The 23204-nt window shown below is 38.9% G+C and overlaps 2 protein-coding genes across 5 annotated transcripts; both read right to left on the reverse strand.

The window, feature by feature from the left end:
* Positions 1–167: 167 nt before the first annotated feature.
* LOC117329552 lies at positions 168–3987 on the reverse strand. Of its 2 annotated transcripts, XM_033887551.1 has the most exons (5): positions 2379–3987; positions 1968–2025; positions 1578–1755; positions 1095–1180; positions 168–380 (listed from the first exon to the last, which is right to left on the reverse strand). In XM_033887551.1, the coding sequence occupies exons 1-5, from the start codon at positions 2379–2381 to the stop codon at positions 274–276; spliced, it is 432 nt and encodes a 143-aa protein (XP_033743442.1). In that variant the 5' UTR covers positions 2382–3987; the 3' UTR covers positions 168–273. The 2 variants fall into 2 exon arrangements, with proteins under 2 accessions (XP_033743442.1, XP_033743441.1); XM_033887550.1 differs by lacking the exon at positions 2379–3987 and having other exon boundaries at positions 1968–2364.
* A 118-nt stretch (positions 3988–4105) lies between these two features.
* LOC117329551 lies at positions 4106–21223 on the reverse strand. Of its 3 annotated transcripts, none has more exons than XM_033887547.1 (6): positions 21145–21223; positions 19664–19712; positions 9200–9316; positions 6992–7184; positions 4943–5031; positions 4106–4391 (listed from the first exon to the last, which is right to left on the reverse strand). In XM_033887547.1, the coding sequence occupies exons 1-6, from the start codon at positions 21154–21156 to the stop codon at positions 4279–4281; spliced, it is 573 nt and encodes a 190-aa protein (XP_033743438.1). In that variant the 5' UTR covers positions 21157–21223; the 3' UTR covers positions 4106–4278. The 3 variants fall into 3 exon arrangements, with proteins under 3 accessions (XP_033743438.1, XP_033743439.1, XP_033743440.1); XM_033887548.1 differs by lacking the exon at positions 21145–21223 and adding an exon at positions 11097–11216 and having other exon boundaries at positions 19664–19706; XM_033887549.1 differs by lacking the exon at positions 9200–9316 and having other exon boundaries at positions 21145–21220.
* Between the last annotated feature and the right edge of the window lie 1981 nt (positions 21224–23204).

Below are 23204 nucleotides of genomic sequence, written 5' to 3' on the forward strand. Positions count from 1 at the left end.
GGCATATCTCATGGAATTGGTTAATATGAACATGGCATTGTCAGATACAAGAATTATATTTTTGATTACAACTAACGGGAACGAAATATTCACCCTTTGAAGTTATATTTATTATCTTAACATAGACCTGTTTAAATAATGTAAAACGACGGAAACAAATTTAGAAAGACGGGGTGTTTATTTACTATATACATAATGTACTATGACAAAGTATATATATATATGTTTATTTCATCATTACAATGGAGATCTTAAATACAATTGATACACAATCTATAAACGTCTTGCAATATCCAGGACAGGTTCCATATCTTCATTCATACAGAGATTTTCAAAGGTGACCTCCTGATCTTCGGGGATTTCTATAGGCTCGAAAGATCCTGAAATGACGATCGCATGACGCATATGTATATATGTATTGTAATTATGACATCAGTGAGGAATGATATTTCATAAAAATCAGTATTATTATTGTATATGATGAACTCTGTAAACACTTTGGCGTGGTTCTATGTTCGATTGACCTCTTGGAGACCCGTTTGACCATATTTCACTTACTAGCTATGTTTCAAATTTGTGAAAATCACTATAAGAGCAAAATGCTTATGGTGCTCTATATCTCTTTAATGTAAATATTTGAAGTGGGGAGATTTGTTTTATCTTTTCTATTTCAGGTAGGAAGGAATACCAGAGTTGGGGAGTTTTCCTACCCTTCCTTAGACATACAATAGTGATTAATTGACACATTTCTTTCATGCAGTATATTGATTTGAAATAACATTTTAATATTTAAACATTCTTTTTGCTAAAATCATATTAAACATAATTCTACTGCACATTAACTTCAACTTCGTAGCAAGCATACATTTATAGATTTTAAATAATGTATAGCTTAAAGAACAGCGAGCTTTTCTAATATGAAATTTAACCTTCAGCACAGTTGGGTGAAAAATATTTCTTTTCTGATTTTCTGTTTCGCATAACGATCAAAATATTAAGTATATTTATCAATCTTGATTTCTACCATTATATATGCAAATACAAACTTTTTCTCATATTGATTTTAAGCATGTTAATGGCAATAACTAACTTACCGTTCTTGGTGACCACTGTGTATTGAACCATCGAGTCCATCATGATGTGGAACCTAAGGCAGTTGTAGCTGGCTTTATCGTGTGTTCTGTAACAGATGTGTATTGTTAATATGTATAATATATATATATATATATATATATACAATGTATACGGTACCATCTGTACAACACCTAAGATGTTTTCTGATTAATTACAATAGGCCCTTGGCGGTACCATCTGTACACCACCTAAGGTGTTGTTTTCTAATTATTACAATAGCCTCTCGGCAAATGAATTATCGACCGAAGGGTCACTAACGCAAGCATAACGATATTATACGTTGTTTATCTACTAAACTTGTATAACTGTTTCATGTTCTATGTCTATATGGCATTGTTTGTAATTTAATTGTGTCTTAAAGGGGCGGATTGATGTTAACATTTGTTTTTAAGGTATTTTTGGAACATAAGTGGCTGTAAAAAGACACAATATTAAATACTTACAACAAGAGGAAAAACGTTTCGTATTCATCAGATTCTTCGCATTTGTATTCAGTTGTGACGTCATTTAAAGATCCGATGACGTCAGACCCCTGAATCTCGAGGTTGTCTTCTGTTCTGTACGTATGATCCTGTACACCGTCCCACTCGCCTCCATATCTACTGCCGATGTCACAGGAACCTTTAACAGTTAAAGAGTTGCTTATATAAACCTTTTGACACAGTAATTTGAAATCAAAGTAAATAAATAAATAAATAAATATATATATCTGACATTTAGATATAAGTGTCGGAGAAGCCATTAGAGTTTTGGTGTTCCGTTACTAAAGATATAGAATGAAATAACATTTACTTCCGGCGAGATAAACAAAGCATATTGTACAGATAACTTACCAGATACCGCCGTCGACAATACCGCCACACAAAACCACGTAAACAATGTAGTTTGACACTGAAAATAAAGAAGGTATGACAAAAAAATACAACAGGTATTTTTGTTGATCATATATGTGTGTTCTGGCGCTTTTAATAGTCATGTAGTGAGTGTCTTTTACGACTGGACTAGAAGGATAATGAGATTATGAACACAATTTCCAATTATTTTGATAAAATATTTCGTAGCTCACTTCTTTTAGCAATGATCAGGCATCGATTTTTTTTTTGTATATCACTTTGTAAAAGATGTTACTTGCAACATTTTTGCAACCTTACATTGTAAATATTATCACAAAAGGTATGAACATTTCCTTATTTTTTATTGCGTGATATTACCAAACAGTAGTGATAAATAAAATCTGTACTTACCATAGCGACGCTCTATGAAAACAAGCTATTTGACCGATAACTATTCGCTTTCTCTGCACTTACAGCTTGTCGAGGTTTATATAACAGCCAATATAATCACCAGTTGTCATAATTGTCGCCGTTTAAATGGTCACATGAAGGTCATCACAGATTGAACCAAACGATATCATTAATTACAATTAGTACCCAGAGGCGAAAGCGCTATTTAGTTCATCAAGTTCTAGATCAGGGCAACATACTGAAAAACCTTATTATAGTCCACAGGGCAGGTTATCTCACTTAGAAAGTTTGACTTTTGTATCCGATTTAAAAAAAATATAATTGTTATTGTTGATATGTTTATTGTAAGATTATTTTATTAGTTATATTCACTGTCTGAGTCTCGATTCATTCCATCCGATTATTATAATATATAAATTAATATATTTTTGATTTAATCTCATAAATATCAGATTATCAAGATGTGCGTATTAAACAATTTCTGTCTAATTGTTTTGTTTACATTTTAAATATAACTATTATCCTACATCAGAGTAGGTTACGTCTTTTTTTAGTGTTGATTTTAGAACGGCATATCAGCATAACTTTTTCTGTTTGCTTTACTTCTATTTGTCACTCTTGTTTTCCCGGTGGAATCGCACGAGGCTCTAACTGTGAGAGGAAGAGAAAACCTACTTGGAATGGCGGGAGACTCACGTTACCATACACCGTTTATGTGAAAGGCGAGAGGGTCACCAATGCTCCATCCGACCACCTTCAATATTTTAGAAGCTCATTTCCCCAATAATTTTCTTAACTATATTATTGCCCACCTTCACTTTCGGTAGTTGTCATCCATTTTTTGTTTTTGTTTTTTTGTTGGTGATCCGACTTGCAGGATGTATCAATATTGACTGTCACTCTGGACCTGAGAGCCTCTGGGGGAATATGATGCTGTCGCCATATGATATATGTGCGCCATATGGTCATGATGTGTACATATTGCTACTTGGGGGCAAACTAAGACTTGTCCATATGGTATGAGATTCATAGTTCTGAGGCCATATATTGTATCAGGGATACCAGATTGATTGAACGGATGTCGACACAGTCTTTGATAGGATAACTTCTTAAAATAGAATGACTTTCTAGATTATCAATAGTGAAATTACCGATTATTTAAATTTTCTCGCTATTACTAGCTTGATGAATATCCTGGTTATCATTATTTTTTAAATTCGCATTAAATATTGTGCAAATTTTTTTCAATAATGAACTTTCAAGGTTGCAACTTTTCTTCCCTCTATCCTCGATAACATCACAAGATAGAATTCACTAAAAATTTAATCGAAGTAAATGATACTTTTGCGATGCAATTTTATCGGTGATGTCATTTTCGTATAGCACTGGTTATAAGGAGTCGCATTCATCACAAGTTGTTACTTTCGCTGTGTATGGAGACTTTCCTTCCGTTGTCCACAATCAACACCGCTTACGAATTAGCTATTTGAAATCGATGTCGATTCATTTGGTCGCCCATCTAAATGGCGTTTTTATTAATTGTATATCTTTCTGAAAACTGTGAACACGGACTTTTGAACACTTATTTTCACTTAAGTATCACTCGCAAATAAAAAATGGGCTGAAACTATTGTAAAGTATAACGCGGCTTCATACATAGCTATACAAGCTATACCAATTTGTTCATTCCTTCCTTTGCATTTCTCTAGAAACCACCCATCAAACACTTGAACTTGTTGTCTTAAGTTTTTATTTTGGAATATTAAGTTTATAGATCGAATACGTCTTGTAAACCCTTTGACAATCAAATAAATAAATTAGTTTCCGAAGACGCTAACATTTATATTTTTCTGATATCTGTTTTTCGACAAAGACACGTGTTAAATTATCTGTACATTCGTCATTTGGACCACTGCCGTCTTAGATTTAGCACATCCTCAGCAATAGTATTTGTACATAAGCTTGTATATTCGAGATCCGTCTTTTCCGGGATGGGAATCGGCTCAAAAGTCCCTGTAAAGCAAATCATATTCGCATAAATGCCCGTGAATTTTTATAAACAAAACATAGTTTTATTCCTTATGATTTTTAATGATTTTGTCTGCAATCAGAAGCTACATACTTATAATATAATATTTTATGTAGTTTTCATAAATAGCTGACATAGTTATAGAACAATTATTTATAGAAAAGCAAAAGAAATGATGGAACAGAAATGATTATTTTGCTAATAGGAGTATTAGTGTCGTCGTTTGGTGTCATTGGTATATGAAGTTGTAATATTTTTATCTAAATTCATTTGTTATATGCTAACATTTCAAGACTCAATCTCTTCAACATCTTATTTGTTTTTAAACGCTAAGAAAGTATTATTAAAATACACTATACATGTACATACATTATTGTTCGGCTGGAAAATTAAAAAAAGATAAATGAATAAAAAAAATATGGATGTTTTGATAAATTAACTTAAATAAGTTGATAAGCTTAATTGTTGCATAATGATGGAGATGAAAACAAATAAATACAACATGTTCTACATCTAGAGAGAAAATAACACTCACCAGTTGATGTTGCGAGCTTCCTCGTCACATCACTCTCGCCAACGTCAGTCTTCAGCACACACACATAACTATCGTCAACATCCTTGCTCCTGAAATCATAATTAATACATTATAGTGAACATGATGTGATTGTGACGTAGATCCTACATATATACTCTCATACTTGTATCTTTCATATTGTTACACAAAAGAGATTATTTCAGTATTCCAAGCTGCAATGTAAGCATATGATCACGTTAACTATGTTTAATGACAAAACTGTGATTATATTAGTTATGTTTAACATAAAAAAACATGCGATCATGTAAACTATACATAACGGACAAAGCTGTGATGATGATAATTAAATATCATGTCGCACACGTGTGACCACGTTAGTTATATTTAATTGACACACCTGTGATTACGTAAGTTATATATAATGGACACACCTGTGATTACGTTAGTTATATATAATGGACACACCTGTGATTACGTAAGTTATATATAATGGACACACCTGTGATCACGTTAGTTATATATAATGGACACACCTGTGATTACGTAAGTTATATATAATGGACACACCTGTGATCACGTTAGTTATACATGTATATAATGGACACACCTGTGATCACGTTAGTTATATATAATGGACACACCTGTGATCACGTTAGTTATATATAATGGACACACCTGTGATTACGTTAGTTATATATAATGGACACACCTGTGATCACGTTAGTTATATATAATGGACACACCTGTGATTACGTAAGTTATATATAATGGACACACCTGTGATTACGTTAGTTATATATAATGGACACACCTGTGATCACGTTAGTTATATATAATGGACACACCTGTGATTACGTTAGTTATATATAATGGACACACCTGTGATCACGTTAGTTATATATAATGGACACACCTGTGATTACGTAAGTTATATATAATGGACACACCTGTGATTACGTTAGTTATACATGTATATAATGGACACACCTGTGATCACGTTAGTTATATATAATGGACGCACCTGTGATTACGTTAGTTATATATAATGGACACACCTGTGATTATGTTAGTTATATTTGATAGGCACACATGTGATAAAGTCAGTTATATTTAATGGACATACCTGCGATTACGTTAGTTATATTTAATGGGCACACCTGTGATTACGTTAGTTATATTTAATGGACATACCTGTGACCACGTTAGTTATATTTAATGGACACACCTGTGATCACGTTAGTTATGATTAACGGAAAACCAGTGACTACTTGATTTATATTTAATGACACTTGTGATCATATGATATATTTAATAATGACTCGTCTGTTGGTACGTTAGCTTCATTTCCTGACACGTCTGTTAGCATATCTATTTGATGCCTGAGAAACCTGTGATTACCTTAGTACCATTTAACGACATAAACACTGTACACGCTCACGTTAGGCATATCTTAAGGCACACATGTGACCACATTAGGTATTTCTAAAGACACATAGGTGATCACGTTAGGTATATCTAAAGAGGTCACGTAAGGTATATCAAAGATCATAAGTTACCAATTTCTGTATGTTTAAGATAGTTTTATACAATGAAGAAATTTTTGCACAATGAAGAAATTACATATTGAACCGCTGCCATTATTAATGAGAATTCAAAGATAGCAGGAAAGATAACGCAGAACAACCAATATAACCAGCACCATTAACCACTATAACCAGCATTATTAACCACTATAACCATCATCATTAACCACTATAACCAGCATTATTAACCACTATAACCAGCATTATTAACCACTATAACCAGCATTATTAACCACTATAACCATCATCATTAACCACTATAACCAGCATTATTAACCACTATAACCAGCATTATTAACCACTATAACCAGCATTATTAACCACTATAACCAGCATTATTAACCACCAAGCCATATCAAAAGATTTTACATGACACACACAAACGAATACGCCAATGCACAAAAGAGTTATATATCTGTAAACCTTGGGACTATTGTAATGTAATGTAATTTGTAAAGGTGCTTACTTCCAAAGAAACTCTCCGTAAAAGAGCCCTTTATCGACACAAGTGAACTCGCTGGTGAACCCTTGGATTGTCACCTCAATGTTGTCCCCATCAACAACCACTCGATCGTCTGTATCACTATTGTCGGCAGAAAGACCGATCCAGGTTCCCTGCATGTTCTCACGGAGCCCACACACATCCGAAGAATCGCTATCTGCATCGATTAAGAAAGTAAATATTTAATATGCGTGTACTACGTGTTAAATCAAAATAATGTACAAAGATATATCATGTTAAATCAAGAAAACAAACGATGATACCAGGTATTGTATCAGCATAATATAAAAAGATGTAATGTTTAGATCAACATAAATACAAAGATAAAACTTGTTATAACAATATGATATACAAAAATATAGCCTGTTATATCAATATACTATACAAAGATAAAACGTATTTTATCAATGATATACAAAGATATAACGTATCATATTAATATGATATAGAAAGATATAGCATGTTATATCAATTTATAAGCTAACAAACAATGTAATATGAGTTTGCATACTTATCAACATCTAAAAACTAACAGTAGTATCCACATTATAACATCAAAACAACGCTAAATCTTTGACAACAGCTACACATCTTTCACGTTTTGGGCCCGGAGAGCTATGAATGAAAAGAACCCAAAGGGGAGGATATCCGGGAAGTTATCCGTTTGATAGGTCCCGAGTCGTTTCATTCTAATAAATCGTATTATATGTGCAGTATACGTAATCAGGCAAATGACCCCCGAATGTGGAATGCTCCTATAATAGTCTTGTTTTAAAATCGATCGGGTTCTAATAGGGGGATCTCCCAGGACAGAGTCCCCAATGGGGAAATGTTCCCGACAATTACTCATGTGGGATGTGTCCTGTAAGAATGAATATGATTACATAACATTTAAAGGCATCTATACACCATGAGAGAACCATGTGAACGACAGCAAATGTCGAAAACGCTCTTAACATTATTAATTTCTAAGGAATGAAAATGTCCCAAATGAGGATGTGAGGGATTGTAAGTGAGTAGATAAAGTGTACAGTTGCCGAGTATCCGAAAATCTCAAGGATTGTTTAAAATATGTATATAGTGTTGTCTAATTCAATAGTACGGATATACAGAATTAAAATTAAAGATTAAAACATCATACATGTACATGTAAATATAAATACAGGTATCTTTTTATACAGATCTGCCATTATATCTGGTATGAAGAAAATAAACGGAACTAGTTACAGTAACTAAAAGGTATAATACGATGAAATGAGACCCCGACATACCGTGCGTTCATTTCGAACCTAAACAAGTTGATCATAACGCGTCACGAAAAGATGATATAGGCGTCCGGATATAAGTTTGATAACAACTGGATGACAACAAGCAGAATGTCTTAATAAGATGATCCCCCCCCCACGTGCTGTGGCAGCTTTAATAGCCGCGTCATTTCGGAACGAGTGACCGCTGTACAGAGTGCAATCGAGATCTCTCTCAGTGACACAATGAATTGCTGTCTTGTCACAGGAGAGGATGTTTCATATCGAAGAGTGGGACCTTCATATCACTGGTCTGATTGTTACTTACACGCATGTAACCTTTCATATTTATGTAAGGGCACTCGGGTAAGACTTTGGCGAATAGAACCATGCTAACTCATTTCCAGGAAGCATCAGTCTTGGATGTTGTTTAAGTATAAATTGACGGACCTTGGCAAGGTGAGATAAACAACATCTTCGGTACAGAGATTTGTGTTTGAATTCAACGTTTACTGTACACTCTCCGCAGCTGAGAAATCTATCTAAGGCTACTGAAAACAACGCTTCTTACAATTCTTTGAAGTGTACACTTTATGAGTGTTATTTTACAACAATATAGTAGATAATATGTCAAAGTTGCTCGTAAATAGCGGTGTTGGATGGTTTTGAGATGTTTTTGACCAAATTCATAAACATGGCGGGACGTGTTGGCATGTTATCATGGTCAGTTTCCTAAGTATTCATTCCTGTGATATGATCTATTGACATCGTTTTCCGCACAAATTTTGACTGTTGCAAATCGATTTTGTAACACCCCTACACAATGACGTATAAAGTAGTTGAACGTATCCTCTGATACGGAAGGGGATTGTTCCTTCCCCTTTTATATCCACTCATAGAGAAAAAAAGCGAAGGTACACCGGCATACCTGAATTGTATACTGGTTTAATGTGTCTGGTCATTGCCTTTGTCCGAATCAGGCCAGCTGTACCGGTCAGCCCAACATTATCTTGGAGGGGAGAGGAGGGCTCCTCGTCTGTTGTATCTGGAAACGAGATAAACGGTCGACATTGCAATATTTAAGACCTGGCACATCTTTGGCATGAAAAGCAAAATGGAATTGTTCAGCACACCTTTCCTCATTTAAATCACGACCTCCCTTTGTTGATTATATGAGCATTTGTTTTTCTCATCTTAAAAACAATTCGGTCATTTTTCGGCAAGCATTTTTTGTAGATAAAAAACTGATCGTGAAACACCTTTTCATTTTTGTAGAAATAATAGCCACTTGCGAATGCTCACTCTACATGTACTATTCAGATACACGAAATGCTTGAGCTTTTCAACGTTTGTAGATATTTAAATGAGGTAAGATTCAACCCTCCTTCCTACTGGAATAACTCTAAACGCTAAATTTAAATGTGCGAAAAGTTGTAGCAGTTCTCTTTTTGTACAATTGTTTTTATCTCCAGAACATCTTGCAAAAATAATTTGATACGCTCTACTTTGTCCCCTTGCAACCTAGCGTCCATGTGCATTGTGTCAAGGACGATACCAAGATACTCCAGTTATATTAACGGCCCTACCGTTTTATGTGGCGCTAAGGGTATATTTCAGACAGTACACTATAACACCATACGATATCCAGCAAATGGCGCATAATGAAAATGTTATTATAGTGTGGTTTTTTTTTAAATCCAGCATACCGCTACTGATAAATGATGAAAAATAGGTCGACATCCAAAAGCTAGTCATGTATAAAAGTAATAGTTGCCTTTTCATTTAAAACCAAATATTTGCCATCGTTCTGGTTTGATTGTGTTTTAACAGAAAATACTGCTGAATGACTTTTTTCGCGTCATCTACCTTTACCTAAGACAGAAAACATTCCACCTTATCAAACAACTGGTGCTTTGATGAAAATCGTCGTCTAGTGGTTATAAAAAAAATCTGGGATAAGGAGTTTCTTTTTAGAATATTTCTCCTTGATAACTCCCAAGGGAGTGACGCGGTAAGGTTGATTGGGTGGCTTCGCGAACGGTCCGGGTACATGTAGGTATCCCTTTGGTATTTACGATGTTACCGCTTCTGTTTCTTTCCGTGTCGTAATAAATCATCGCTTTCCATCGATATAATAGGGTAGCTTCCTAGTTTGGTGTCAAAACATTTACGCAGGCCATTACACAGGAATTGTACAAATCCACGATCCGGATGGTCATTTGATTCAAATTCAAGCCTCTCGACATTGATCGGTGTGGTTGCATTGTTAACTTATTTCGGTAGACTTGTCTTTAGATTTAGCCTTGCTACACACTTGTTCACAGTGGTTATCCGATTTACAGCCTGAACACACAAATGTGAGCGGAAGAAACACATCCTTTTTCTCTGTTAGAATTGTTACATATTTCCCTTCCTTGCTGGAAAGAACGAGGTCGGCCAAGAATGTCATTTTTTGAGCATCCGATGTTTATTTTTTTGTTCTCTCTGGTTGATTTTGTGACGTAGTTGTGATGCGTGAGTGAAACTGTCTCGAAGATCGCAGTTTTTTTGCCTGACTGGAAGTTTATGATAATCATTTAACGCCTGCTCGCTATATAGGGAGTTGAATGATTAGCTCTCACACATATCAAGCTCTTTCATTCTTTGTCGATACGCTTCGCACATAATGATCGTTGTTTACTTTCCAAAAGCCACAATCAAGTCCTGAATGCTTAGAATATCCGCAACTCATTTGTCTGCTTTAATTTGGGCATGGGGGTAGCTTTGATGGCTAGGCTTCTGTTCGTAACCGGCTACTAGCAGTCCTGTTAATTTGATGTCGTTACCTTTTATTATAGCTCTCCAGGCCGACGGCATTACAATGTCCAGGGGTAACAACGTACCCCGATGTAAACCGTTGTTTGTCTGTGTTAGCGGTGACAGAGCTGTCAGTTATTCAGGACTTTCTGCAATAAACATCCGGTTCTGTTACATTTAAGAAGTGTACCTCATTTTGACTGCGTATACGGTAGTATGCCCTCAGTTGGCGACGGACAATTCCTATGGTTAGCGTGTTAGCTCTCCATAGGATATGTTCGTTGCCAGCTGCGGGCTTACTACCGTATTCGCAGTCAAAATGAGGTACAATCCTTATATTTACATAAATAAAATCGTTAAGATACAGTACAAAGAAAATAAAATGCAGGGTGTGTTGCGACGTTGGTAACTACGGCAGCCGTGGTTGCTAAGCTAATATAGTTCCAGTGAATCTACAAAAAGATTGTTAAAAAGATAAAACAACGCAACAGTTTTATTTAATACCTTTTACGTTTTTGATTAATTGATACATGTATATTCACATTCCATAATTTCCGTCTCAGATTAACTATGGTTGTCAAGCACAGCGTGCATTGACAAGTTTATTTCAATAATAGCTCACCACCATATAGATAATAGCGTATCGCCTCCGGCAGCCCATAATTTGCATAACAAAAATGAAAATAAATATCCCGTGAGAGGACCCTTAATGCCCGATACGAACGCACCGCGCATGACCCAAAACCTCACTTCCGCTTATGGCAGCCATCATCCCAGAAGGATTTTGACGACAGCTCGTTTTCCCAGGGTTTTTGTTGCATTTAATTAGTTTTTCTTTTGCTTTGCTTTCGTAATTTGTTATTCTCATCTTTGTTGACAAGTTTTTCATTTTCGTTTGAACTGTCAGTCCGTTTGTGTGTCGTATTTCGTCTTTTTTGTCGAGTGGTTACTGCACACGTGGACTGTCTCGCTACGGTACCGCGGTCTAGTAGACCACTTCGGTGTCTATTTTTCTCGCTTTATTTGCTACCGTTTTGCTTTTGTCAACTCAGTTGTTTTATTTCTTTTTCATTTTGTACTTTTCTGTACTTATTTCCAGTTTACGGGACGTTTTTCCGTAATTTTATCGGTGGATTTTTCTTCCGTTTTTTGGCTGGATTTTCTCGTTTGCTGGAAGCTGCCCGCCTAGCAGAATGCGAGGTAAGAGACTTACTTCGGGTCCAAAACTCGGTCAGGAGACTGCGGTCATGTCATCCTCGATGGGGATGACCATGACACCTGTTCTACCTGCCGAGGCTGCTCCCGGGACAACATGTGTTCCGTCTGTTTGACATGGTCAAACACTTTGTGGGACAGGGTGTTGTCCCATCAGTCTGTCGCCCGTAATAAGGGTGCTAAGTCTGGGGCAGACAGTAAACGTCAACCTAAAGTCCAGTGTGGTGCTGTTGTCAGCCTCCCACCTGGCAGTGAGGCATTTTTACCCCCTGAAGGGGAAGTAATTTTGTCTCACAGTGGTAGGCACTCTTTGGCTACAGAGGAGCCTATTCACACACATATTTCTGAGGCGGTAGGGCCTTTGGGTTCTATCGGTCATCAGAAGGGCACTCACCCGGGAATCTCCTTGGAGGTCGAAGGGAGCGAGTGTCCAGGTACCATCTCCGTTAGCGGAATGGTTACCGAACAGGCCAGTCATGCGACCCGGGCCCCATTGAGGGGTGCCGGCGTACCCACTGACAGTAGGCCGGCTGGTACTGCCAGTTTTTACGGTGGTTCTGGAGAGGCTGCACTAGGAGCTGGGAGTGTCTCTGTTTCACTCCCAGGCGTTGGTTTACCGTATTTTGAGTCTGGTTTGGGTTCCGGGGTTATGCACCCGTCGGTTCCTAGGTCTGCCTTGCCTCTATCTGGTCCTCCTCCAGTTAGAGCTCCTGGCTCAGTGGGGTTTATGGGTGCTCCAGGGCATCCCCCACCTTATCCCTACCCTCATTCTGCACCCGGGTTAGGTGGTAGTTTGCAGTCTCCTGGCAATTTTGGCCATTTTCAGCCATATTGGCCAGGCAGGTCTCCAGTAGGGGGCAATTCATTTCCTGGTCCTGCGGGTGTCGGAATGTTGCCTTCTCCCCAGTATTCTGGCTTCGGCCAACACTGGGGCCCCTCCCAGTCTATGGGATTTCCATACCCTGGGTATGGTCAAACCTTTCCAGGTTACACTGGTCAACCTTGGGTTTCCTCAGCTGTCTATAATCAGTCAGGTGTTGAGTTGGGTCCCCCCCCTTCTCGCTCACGCCTTGTTAAGTCTAAAAGGGTTCACCGTCCCTCGAAGACATTGGCTGAGACTCCCAGGTCATCGCTTCCCAACAGGGTTAAGCGTAAAGTCAACTTCTCTCATCTTAGTGCTGGCCTTTCTTCTGCTTCTAAGTGTAGGAGAATGGAGGCTCCAGACCAGACTGTGTCTCGGTCAACCTCCAGTTTTGGCCAGTCTCCTCAAACTGATCTTCAGGAGACTGAGGATATGGATTTTGAGGAGTCCGAGACTGAGGGTGTTGGTCAGCTGACTTTGCCTGATGATGGGGACACTCTGTCGTTGGATGCTGGGTCTGATGTGGATGCCGAGACTCGCTCATGGCTCCCATCACTACCTACCGAGGGGTCAGATCATGAGTCTTTTCACTCTGAGGCTGATAACCCCGACTCAGATTTAGGTCTGGCTGCATCTCAGGCAGAGAGGAATCTTGATTCCTTTCGTAGCCTTCGTTTGGAGGTTGCTTCCCTTTTGGGAGTTGAATTTTGTCCCCCTCCCTCTGCTTCTAGCCTCCCAGAAAGGACTTCAACTTTAAGTGCCTTTCTTCCCTCGGAGCCAGAAGCTAAGGCATCAGGTAGGTCTTTGGCTGAAGGGACTATGGTCTCTTCAGCATTGGCCCAAATTGAAAAGGTTCTGCAGGCCAAAGGTTCTTCTAATAGGAAGCAGGATCTTTCTGGTTTGCTTCTGGGGGTTAGCGATATCGAGGGGTTTAGTCCTTCTCGATATTCTGTGCACAATTCCTCAGTTGAACCTACTCCAGCCAAGGTGGATCTTATCTTAGACCATCGCTGGCCTGGGAGATCAAATGATATTGTTCATTTATCTCCTAAGGAGCATAGTCGCATGGAAAGACTGCTTCGTCTTGCCATTCATGTGCTGGCTTATGCAGATTCTTTTTCCTCTGCTTTGTTCGTAGCATCTTCTCATTCTGTGGAGAGCCTACCTAACAAGACTAAGCTTCTGGCTGAACTCAGCAAGGCCATGAACCGGGCCCACATGGATGGAACCGCGCTCATTTTGGCAGTTCTTGCTGATTTTGTTTTGGCCCGCCGTGCAGCAGTTCTGAAGCCCAGACTAGCTGCCTTTCATTTCCGATCTCATGACTGCTCCCTTGTCTGGCTCAGAAATGTTTGGAGGTATTCTCACCTCTGTCATGGACCGAGTCAACAATGACAAGGCGGCTTCAGCTAGGCTTGAGAAGCTTAGGGCTAAGCCTAAACCTGGCCGGGTGCAGCGTCCAGGTAAGCCTAAGAGGGGTGCTCAGACAACTCAGTCTCAGACTCAGACTCAGCCTCCTGTAGCTTCGGCTGTTCGAGGTGGGCACTCTTCTCGGGGTCGGGGCAGTCAGAGTCACAGAGGGGGAAGGGGTGGAAAGAAGAATCCCAGCAAGAAGGGACAGAGTTCCTGACTCTTTCAGTCCCTCGGTTCCTCATTGTCACTTGTCCTCCCCATTAGACGATCCATGGTCAGGTCTCCAGCTTCCAAAGCCAGATCTGCCCGTCGGGGGTCGTCTATCCTCCTTCCTACCAGAATGGAAGGAGCTCACCAAGGACAAGTGGGCAATTTCGGTGGTTTCCGAGGGTCTAGGTATTCCTCTCTTGAAGGATCCTCCTCTGTCTGTGGACCCTATCTTCTTTCCTCCACCAGGCGATGTAGAGAAGGCTCAAGCCCTCTTAGACGAGGTCAATTCCTTGATAGCCAAGGGTGCTGTGGAGGAGCTTCCAAGGTCACTCTGGACTCCAGGCTTTTACTCCCGGATGTTTCTTGTCAAGAAGAAATCCGGGGCCTGGCGTCCGATTATAGACCTCAGTGCATTCAACAAGCATGTAGTCTCGCCACACTTCAAAATGGAGACACCTCGAAGTATCTTGACTTCGGTAGCTCCAGGTATGTGGGCGACCTCAATCGACCTCAAGGACGCTTATTTCCATATACCGATAAAGAAATCGGTCAGGAAATTCCTGAGATTCACTTCTCAGGGCAGAGTGTTCCAGTTCAAGGCCATGCCCTTCGGTCTGACCACGGCCCCTTTGGTGTTCACCAAGCTACTTCAGGTGGTTGTGGGCTATTTACACAGTCGCGGAGTAAATATCCATATTTATTTCGACGACTCCCTGATGCTGCATATAGACCCAGTCTCTCTGCGTTGCAGCACCAGGTCGGTCTTGACAACTCTTCTACGCCTAGGTTTTATCCCTTCACGGGAGAAATCCGAGGTTCTTCCATCCCAGGACTTCATTTTCCTGGGAAACCGTTTCCTTACGGATCGGGGCCTCGTTCTTCCTCCTCAGTCCAAGTTTCAGAAAGCCAAGGAGTTGGTTATTCTGCTCAACAGTCTGGACTATATTCAGGTCAGGTGGTTTCTGAGGCTTCTCGGATTCCTCAATTCCCTTTCGGATGTCGTACCCCTGGGTCGGCTCCATATTCGCCCTCTTCAGATGTTTCTTCTTTCCAAATGGAAACCTGCATCCCTCGAGTGGGATGCTCGGATTCCATTAGAAGCTTCCGTCAAGGCCTCGGCCATGTGGTGGGCTTTGGAGGGCAATGTTTTGAAGGGCGTCTCTCTTCAGAGAGCGTCCCCTACAGCAACTCTGTATACGGACGCATCTATGACGGGTTGGGGTGCCTACCTCAACGGTCAGTGTCGTTCAGGGGTCTGGCAGGGGGCTCAACTCCAGGAACACATCAATGTGCTGGAGATGAGAGCAGTTCTGCTAGCCATTCAGTCCCTACAGCCTCTGCTGCAGGATCAGTCCATTTGTCTGGCTACAGACAATGCTACAGTGGTAGCTTATTTGGAGAATCAGGGGGGTACAAAGTCTCACAAGCTATGTGCCCTCACTATCAGGATTCTTCTTCTTTGTCAGGATATGGGTCTGTCCCTCTCAGTGAGGCATCTTCCAGGGCACCTGAATGTTTTAGCAGACACGCTATCCAGATCACGGAGTCCAGTTATCACAGAATGGACCCTGAACAGGTCTATATTCAGGGCCATCTGCATGGTTTGGGAGACTCCTCTTGTAGATCTGTTTGCCACAGCTCTGAATTTCCAGATTCAGACGTTCGTGTCTCCAGTTCCGGATCCTTTGGCTTGGGAAGTAGATGCTCTATCCCTGAGCTGGGAGGGTCTTCTGGCATATGCCTTCCCTCCATTCAACCTCCTGGGCAGGGTACTTCACAAGGTCAGGAATCACGATTGCTCGGTTCTCCTGATAGCACCTCTGTGGCCCAGACAGCCTTGGTTTCCGGCTCTTCTGGATTTGCTGGTAGATCTCCCCTTGGCCATTCCGGCCAGGTGGAATCTCCTCAGCCAGCCCAAATCCAGACAGTTTCACCCCAATCCGGAACACCTACACCTTCACGCGTGGAGGCTATCTCGGTCTGTCTCTTGCAGGCAGGCTTTTCTGCAGAAGTTACCGATGGCATCACAAGATCTATTCGATCTTCCTCATCTGCCATCTATGAGTCCAGATGGTCAGTCTTCTGCAGTTGGTGTATCAGCAGGAAGATTGATCCACTCGGTGCCTCTATTCAGTTAATAGCGGAGTTTTTCCTCTACCTTTTTAAGGTTAGGGAACTAGCGCCTAGCACCATTCGAGGCTATCGTTCAGCCTTAGCCAATGTATTTTCTTTTCGGGGTCGTTCAGATGTTGGAACATGTTCCACTCTCTCTAATCTCCTCAGGTCTTTTTCGTTGGAGAAGCCTAAGGTAAGAATCTTGACACCCCAGTGGGACTTGGCTTTAGTTTTGGACTCTCTTACAAGGTCTCCTTATGAGCCTTTGGCTTCTGCTTCTGTTAAGTTCCTTTCTTGGAAGACTGTTTTCCTGATTGCACTTGCCTCAGGTAGGCGGAGAAGTGAAATACATGCTCTTTCTTCTTCTCCGTCATGTCTCAGGTGGTCACGAAACTATTCCCTAGTGACCCTTCTCACTGACCCCTCCTTCTTGGCGAAAAACCAGGTTCCCAATTTTTCACCAGATCCTATTAAGATTCCTGCCTTAAAGGCTGTCTCTGGTCCCAATGATCAGGATCTGCTACTTTGTCCTTGTAGGGCTTTGAAGTTTTATCTTGATAAAACTAAGGGGGGGGGGGGGGGGGGGGGGGGGGCAGGGTCCTAGACCTCGTCTGTTCTTGTCCATCAAGGCAAAGCAGTCTGATATATCTTCTCAGACTATTTCCAGGTGGATCTGTGAAACTATTCAGAAAGCCTATGAGGGGTCTACTGCAGAGACTCGTGACAGTGTTCGGGTTAGGGCACATGAAGTTAGGGCTCTATCTGCCTCTTGGGCTTTTCTCAATGGAACCTCATATGATGAGGTCATGGCATCTGCCTTTTGGCGAGGCCGCAACACCTTTGCAGACTTCTATCTGCGGTCGCTGTCCTCCCATGCAGATGGGTTATATTCTCTGGGTCCTCTTGTCACTGCTCAGTCAGTCACTTGTCCCCCAGTCAATCCTTAGGGAGGTTCCATTGCGGTTTCTGTTTTTAAAGAGTTTTTTTTGTAAATATCCCAGACCCTTAAGGGGTTTTTAACTGATGTCTTTGTTGCGGTCTTTTCAAGAGGTCATTGTCCTCGGAGACTCCTCTACGGTAAGACAAATTCGCTATTATCTATATGGTGGTGAGCTATTATTGAAATAAACTTGAGGTTTTTGTAGTAAAACCAATGTTTATGATATAATACTCACCACCATATACTAGAGTTCCCACCCTCCTCCCCTCGTCTCCTCATCCAATTTATTTGGTTGCGGAAGTGAGGTTTTGGGTCATGCGCGGTGCGTTCGTATCGGGCATTAAGGGTCCTCTCACGGGATATTTATTTTCATTTTTGTTATGCAAATTATGGGCTGCCGGAGGCGATACGCTATTATCTATATGGTGGTGAGTATTATATCATAAACATTGGTTTTACTACAAAAACCTCAAGTTTAGTTGTGATGTAGTCAAATGTTCTCTAGAAACTGTACACTACAGCCATTTGTTGTTAGCTTACCTCGTGGAGAAGTTAAATATTCCCACATTTCTGCAATATTCAGTTAAGTTTTTGACGAAATACTCACTTGACGTTAGCTTTTTGTACAGAGATCATCAGTCCTTTCAAATTGGCGCCGTCTAGTTGACGTTCCGGTAACGCCACAGATAGACGACGTCATAACTATATATGTTACCGATTCCCGCGCTTATTAATCTGCTGAGCCTGTTTTCACTGCGTATATGCTTATTTATTCGCAGTCGGAGTTTACCAAGCTGAAGAAGAGCGAGATGTAAATATTGAATTGTTGGCCGTTTTTTTAAGATCATGTTACCATTGTAATACACTTTGTTGTAGGTTCAACATTTCCTTCTGAATATTCAACATGATGTCCAGTGCCCTACAGTGTTGTGGTCCAGATGGTCTGTTTGGTCAATGTCTATTTCCATGCCAGTAGCTTATCTCAAAACTTTGAGGTGGTGCACTTTTCAGCCATATCCCTGTTGTAAGGCGTTGAACGTTTTTGCTTTCTAGGCGGCATTGTTAACTCCTACATCTGGCATGTGGACATACAGTATATATATTGATATATGATGGAAATTATGATAATGATATATAGTGAAATTTACAGTTAGTATTGATAAACGTTTGTATTCAGCCACAACTACTGTACAAACAACGTGAAGCTGAAGTATTAGGTATACACCAATCGCACACCACTACACCTCATTGCTCGGCCTATACACTCTTCATTAATTTGTACCTGACCGAGTGGCCCCTCACTGGCCAGCCTGTGGTTCTATTGAAAAATAGGTGTGTCAGAAGGTCGTACACACTCATATTAACAAAACACTCACAGAAGTGGGAGCATGATAAAATTACATAAGTAAAGTGATCTTCAACTGTCAACAGAATTATGGAAATTGAAAATTTAGTTTATAAACCAAGCTTAAACATTGAACAAGTATGTAAGGACATACCTTGTATAATAATATAATAAACAAAGAAATAACGTGTTAGATCAACATTATATACATTACATCCAGTTGTTATCAACAATATATACAGATTTGTGTTATATCAATATAATATATACAGTATAATGTGTTATATTGATATGATATAGAAAGATTTAACGCGTTATATCAATATGATATACAAAGATTTAACATGCTATATTAATAAAATACAAAGATATAACGTGTTCTATAAATATAATATATATACTTAACATGCTATATCATATAACATACAAATATATAACATGTTATACAATGTATCAAAATAACGTACAAAGAAGACACCAAATGCCAATCACTTACCTGCTTTTGTAAGCCCACATACAACGGCAAACAATAAAAGGAAGGCTACCTAAAAAACAAAAAGGCATGCCACTTACTAGTTCACCTTGTAAATGTATCAGTATTGTTGATTTCGTAAAAAAAGCCATCTGTATCTGAGAGATTTTACTATATACTGTCGATCCTAAAGAAGTAAAATTTATCTTCACATTGTAAATACGCCATTAGGTAAAGTAATTTTAACTGTTTTAGTTTAACATGTGTACATTTCGTAAATTAGCAAACATTTTCCTACGTAATCTTAAAGCCATATTTAGTAAAGGCAAACCATCGACCTCGTCTTTTGAATGTTTCTAATAATCTGATTTGTTCAATGAAAGATAGAAATATTTGTAGTCGATGAAGAATAAACAAAAAGGGGCTTTCGATGTACTTATGAAAATACAACTTTTCCCTTTATAAAAAATTACATTAAGGCAACTATTTTTGCGATTTTATTCTTTCCTGGAAAATAATAGTCCATGTCATATCACTCCCAAAACTCCATATTTCTTCTTGATGCTTCTCTGGGCTTGTGTCAGATATAACACAGATTCAACACAACGGAACGAAATGTATACCACGGTATATACATGTACACGAAATATATCTAAAGCAACTGGAGAAAGGCTTAAAGATTATAAATATTAAAACGATATGAATACCATGATGGAACCGCAAAATAGACAAATTACTCAGAAGGGTAAAACGTTTACCATAGAACTGAGAAATCAAAGAATTTCTGAATGAATAACGAATTAATTCGAATAACTGTGGAAAAATACAAGTTAAGAGTACTACCACCTGCATGTTACTTTTGTAAGTAAAATATATTAATCAGATAGAAGTAAGATCAAACACTAATTAAGAACCTCAAAAGCAGTAGAGTTAATCAAAGTAAATCTTCATTAAAATTTACACAATATACAGTCGTTTAATTGGCATGTGTTAAGACTGATTGTCTGTTTTACTGCTTGTACAGACTCATGAAGGGAACTGTGAAGCAATTTATGTACCAAAGTTTTTCTCCGATTAGAACAAAAACAAGCGACCCCAAATTTCCATTGAGAAATGAAATGATCGGAGTTTACAGATACATGCAGTCGGAAAGCAATGGAAAGGTACATTTTTAGCACAGTAGCGTGTAAGATACAGCAACAAATAGCAGCTGTACTGGTAAAAATACCGTAAATTGCTTATTATGTTAACGTAGATTTGGAGTCAACAGGCTTATACAATATGCAATAAATGAATTCATAAAAAATATCAAATCTAGATAAATAGATAAACATGATTAAAAATAAAATACATATGTATATACTTATGAATAAATAAATAAAATGAATAAATAAACAAACAAAGCAAATGATTATGGTTTTAGAATAATACACGTTTTTCAAGTCAAGTTTTAAACATGAAGCTTTTGACATCATAATATTCTAACAATAGAGAAAAACACTGACCTTAAAATGCATGACGAAGTGACGATTAAATCTACAGTGACTGACGAATCAGATAATAGAAGTGTGAAATGTAATGTGAAGTTGTTCCCTAATATATATAGGTTATGATTGGTAACATGTTGTGGCAATACACACTCAATATACGCACGTGTAGGGCATGGCGTTGACATTTTGAATAATCATTTATTTACTAATGAGTAATAGGTGGTAAAATATCAATCAAACCATTGATTTGAATAAAACTTTACGGGCTATCATTTATCATTTAAACAAAAGACACAACATACAATGCAACAGCTATCTATTATCTACGTAAGGCGATTGTTTTATTACAATAATGTACTTACGCATGTTACCTTGGGCAATTAACAACTGCTAATAAAAAAACCATATTGTATACTTCAGGTAATGAGATGCAACCCAGAATAATGCAACAGATGACAAATCGCTCAGGACGAATACGACATTCTCTTAATAAAATAGCACAGAGGGAACTCTTGCGGGGAATACTCAATATATAATACAGAATAAAAGCAAAAAGAACTTCCAACAAAACTTTAAATCGAAACTCGGACAAAGTATGTACAAAACAAAAAAGAGTACCGACACTTAAACCGGACCTTCATTCTAACTCTGATTGACCAAACGAAAGCAAATTACGGATAAAATGTAGATTTGCACGAAGACTATTGGAAAAAGACCAGGACAAGACCGGATACATCTGGCCCCGCTTGTATAAAACTTCTTAAGTGTTGAGATTTCCTCAAATCTGAGGATTTCGCAAATTACATGAGATTCCTCAAAATGGCTTGCAAAAGCCTTCCTCAACGTCAACTTACCTCAAATTTTGAGTTTTTCCTCAGTTCCTGAGATTTTCCTCAAATTCACTTGTTCAAAAGTAAAATATGCAGTTTTCCTCAAATAAATTTGAGACTTTCCTCAAATAGTTGAGGTAGCTACAGAGCAACCTCAAATATGGCGAATTTAGGTCGACTGAGACGCAGAAGACGACAAAGAAGGAGGAATCGTGTTTTTACCCAGAGTTAGTCTCGGAGGAATGTCAAGTGAAGAAACTTTTAGTCGCTTCAGGTTTTCGCTAGATACATTGGTATATATCACTAGTCTGATAGACACAGCTATTTCAACGCCAACAAGGAGGAATCAGTTCCTATCACAGCTGCAGCAAGTGCTTCTTACCCTCCGATTTCTCGCTACGGGAGCTTTTTTTTTTTTTTTAAATTGATCGGCGATTCAATTGGTATATCCGAAAGCCAAGTATGGTAAGAAGCGTTGTTGCTTCATTGACGACTCCAACCATACAAATCTAGGTCTAATCGGAGTCTTAAAATGGGATACAGGGTGTTGGCAACGTAACCACTATACAAATTCACATGCAACGAATACGTCTGGCATATCGAACAAGGAACTAGAATATTACCCAAAGACATAATGATGTCAACCTGAAAATATCTCCATGACTTTCATCAACTTATATCTCTCGAAGCTCTGTGTTTAGACATATGGAGCCCGTTTGAAAGGGTATTAGGAGAATACGACGAGACGTTTCAGGGGAGTGAAATTCCCCAGCTTCATTAAGGACCATGTACAAATGTTTATATAGTTTTAAATCAAGAAATGCCACGTTCTCAAAGTAAGGGCCGAGAAAGTGAAAAGGGAGTAATAGGTTACTTATGAATGTATATAACAATGTTTATCATCATAAAGATCAAGGAAATATAATGTATGGTATTTCTGATTGAGATGGCATTGAAAGGAAAAAAACTTGATAATTGTGGACTTTCTACAACCTGTATCCTTTTTCAACTACATATCTCGATATATGTTACATTGTACATAGAATAGTAAGTATGTTATTATATAGCAATGGAAACGATAGGGGTGTAGCGTGTTGAAGATAAGGATGTAGAGGGGCGAAGATAGGAGTGTACAGGGGTGAAGATAATGGCGTAGAAGGGCAAAGATACGGTTAGAGATAAGTGAATATCGACATGCGCACAAACCGTAATTTCTAATCTAAACGAGGACCAAATATGAACCAA

This window comes from Pecten maximus, chromosome 6 (genome assembly GCF_902652985.1).
Source record: "Pecten maximus chromosome 6, xPecMax1.1, whole genome shotgun sequence".
In the NCBI taxonomy this organism is placed as follows: domain Eukaryota; kingdom Metazoa; phylum Mollusca; class Bivalvia; order Pectinida; family Pectinidae; genus Pecten; species Pecten maximus.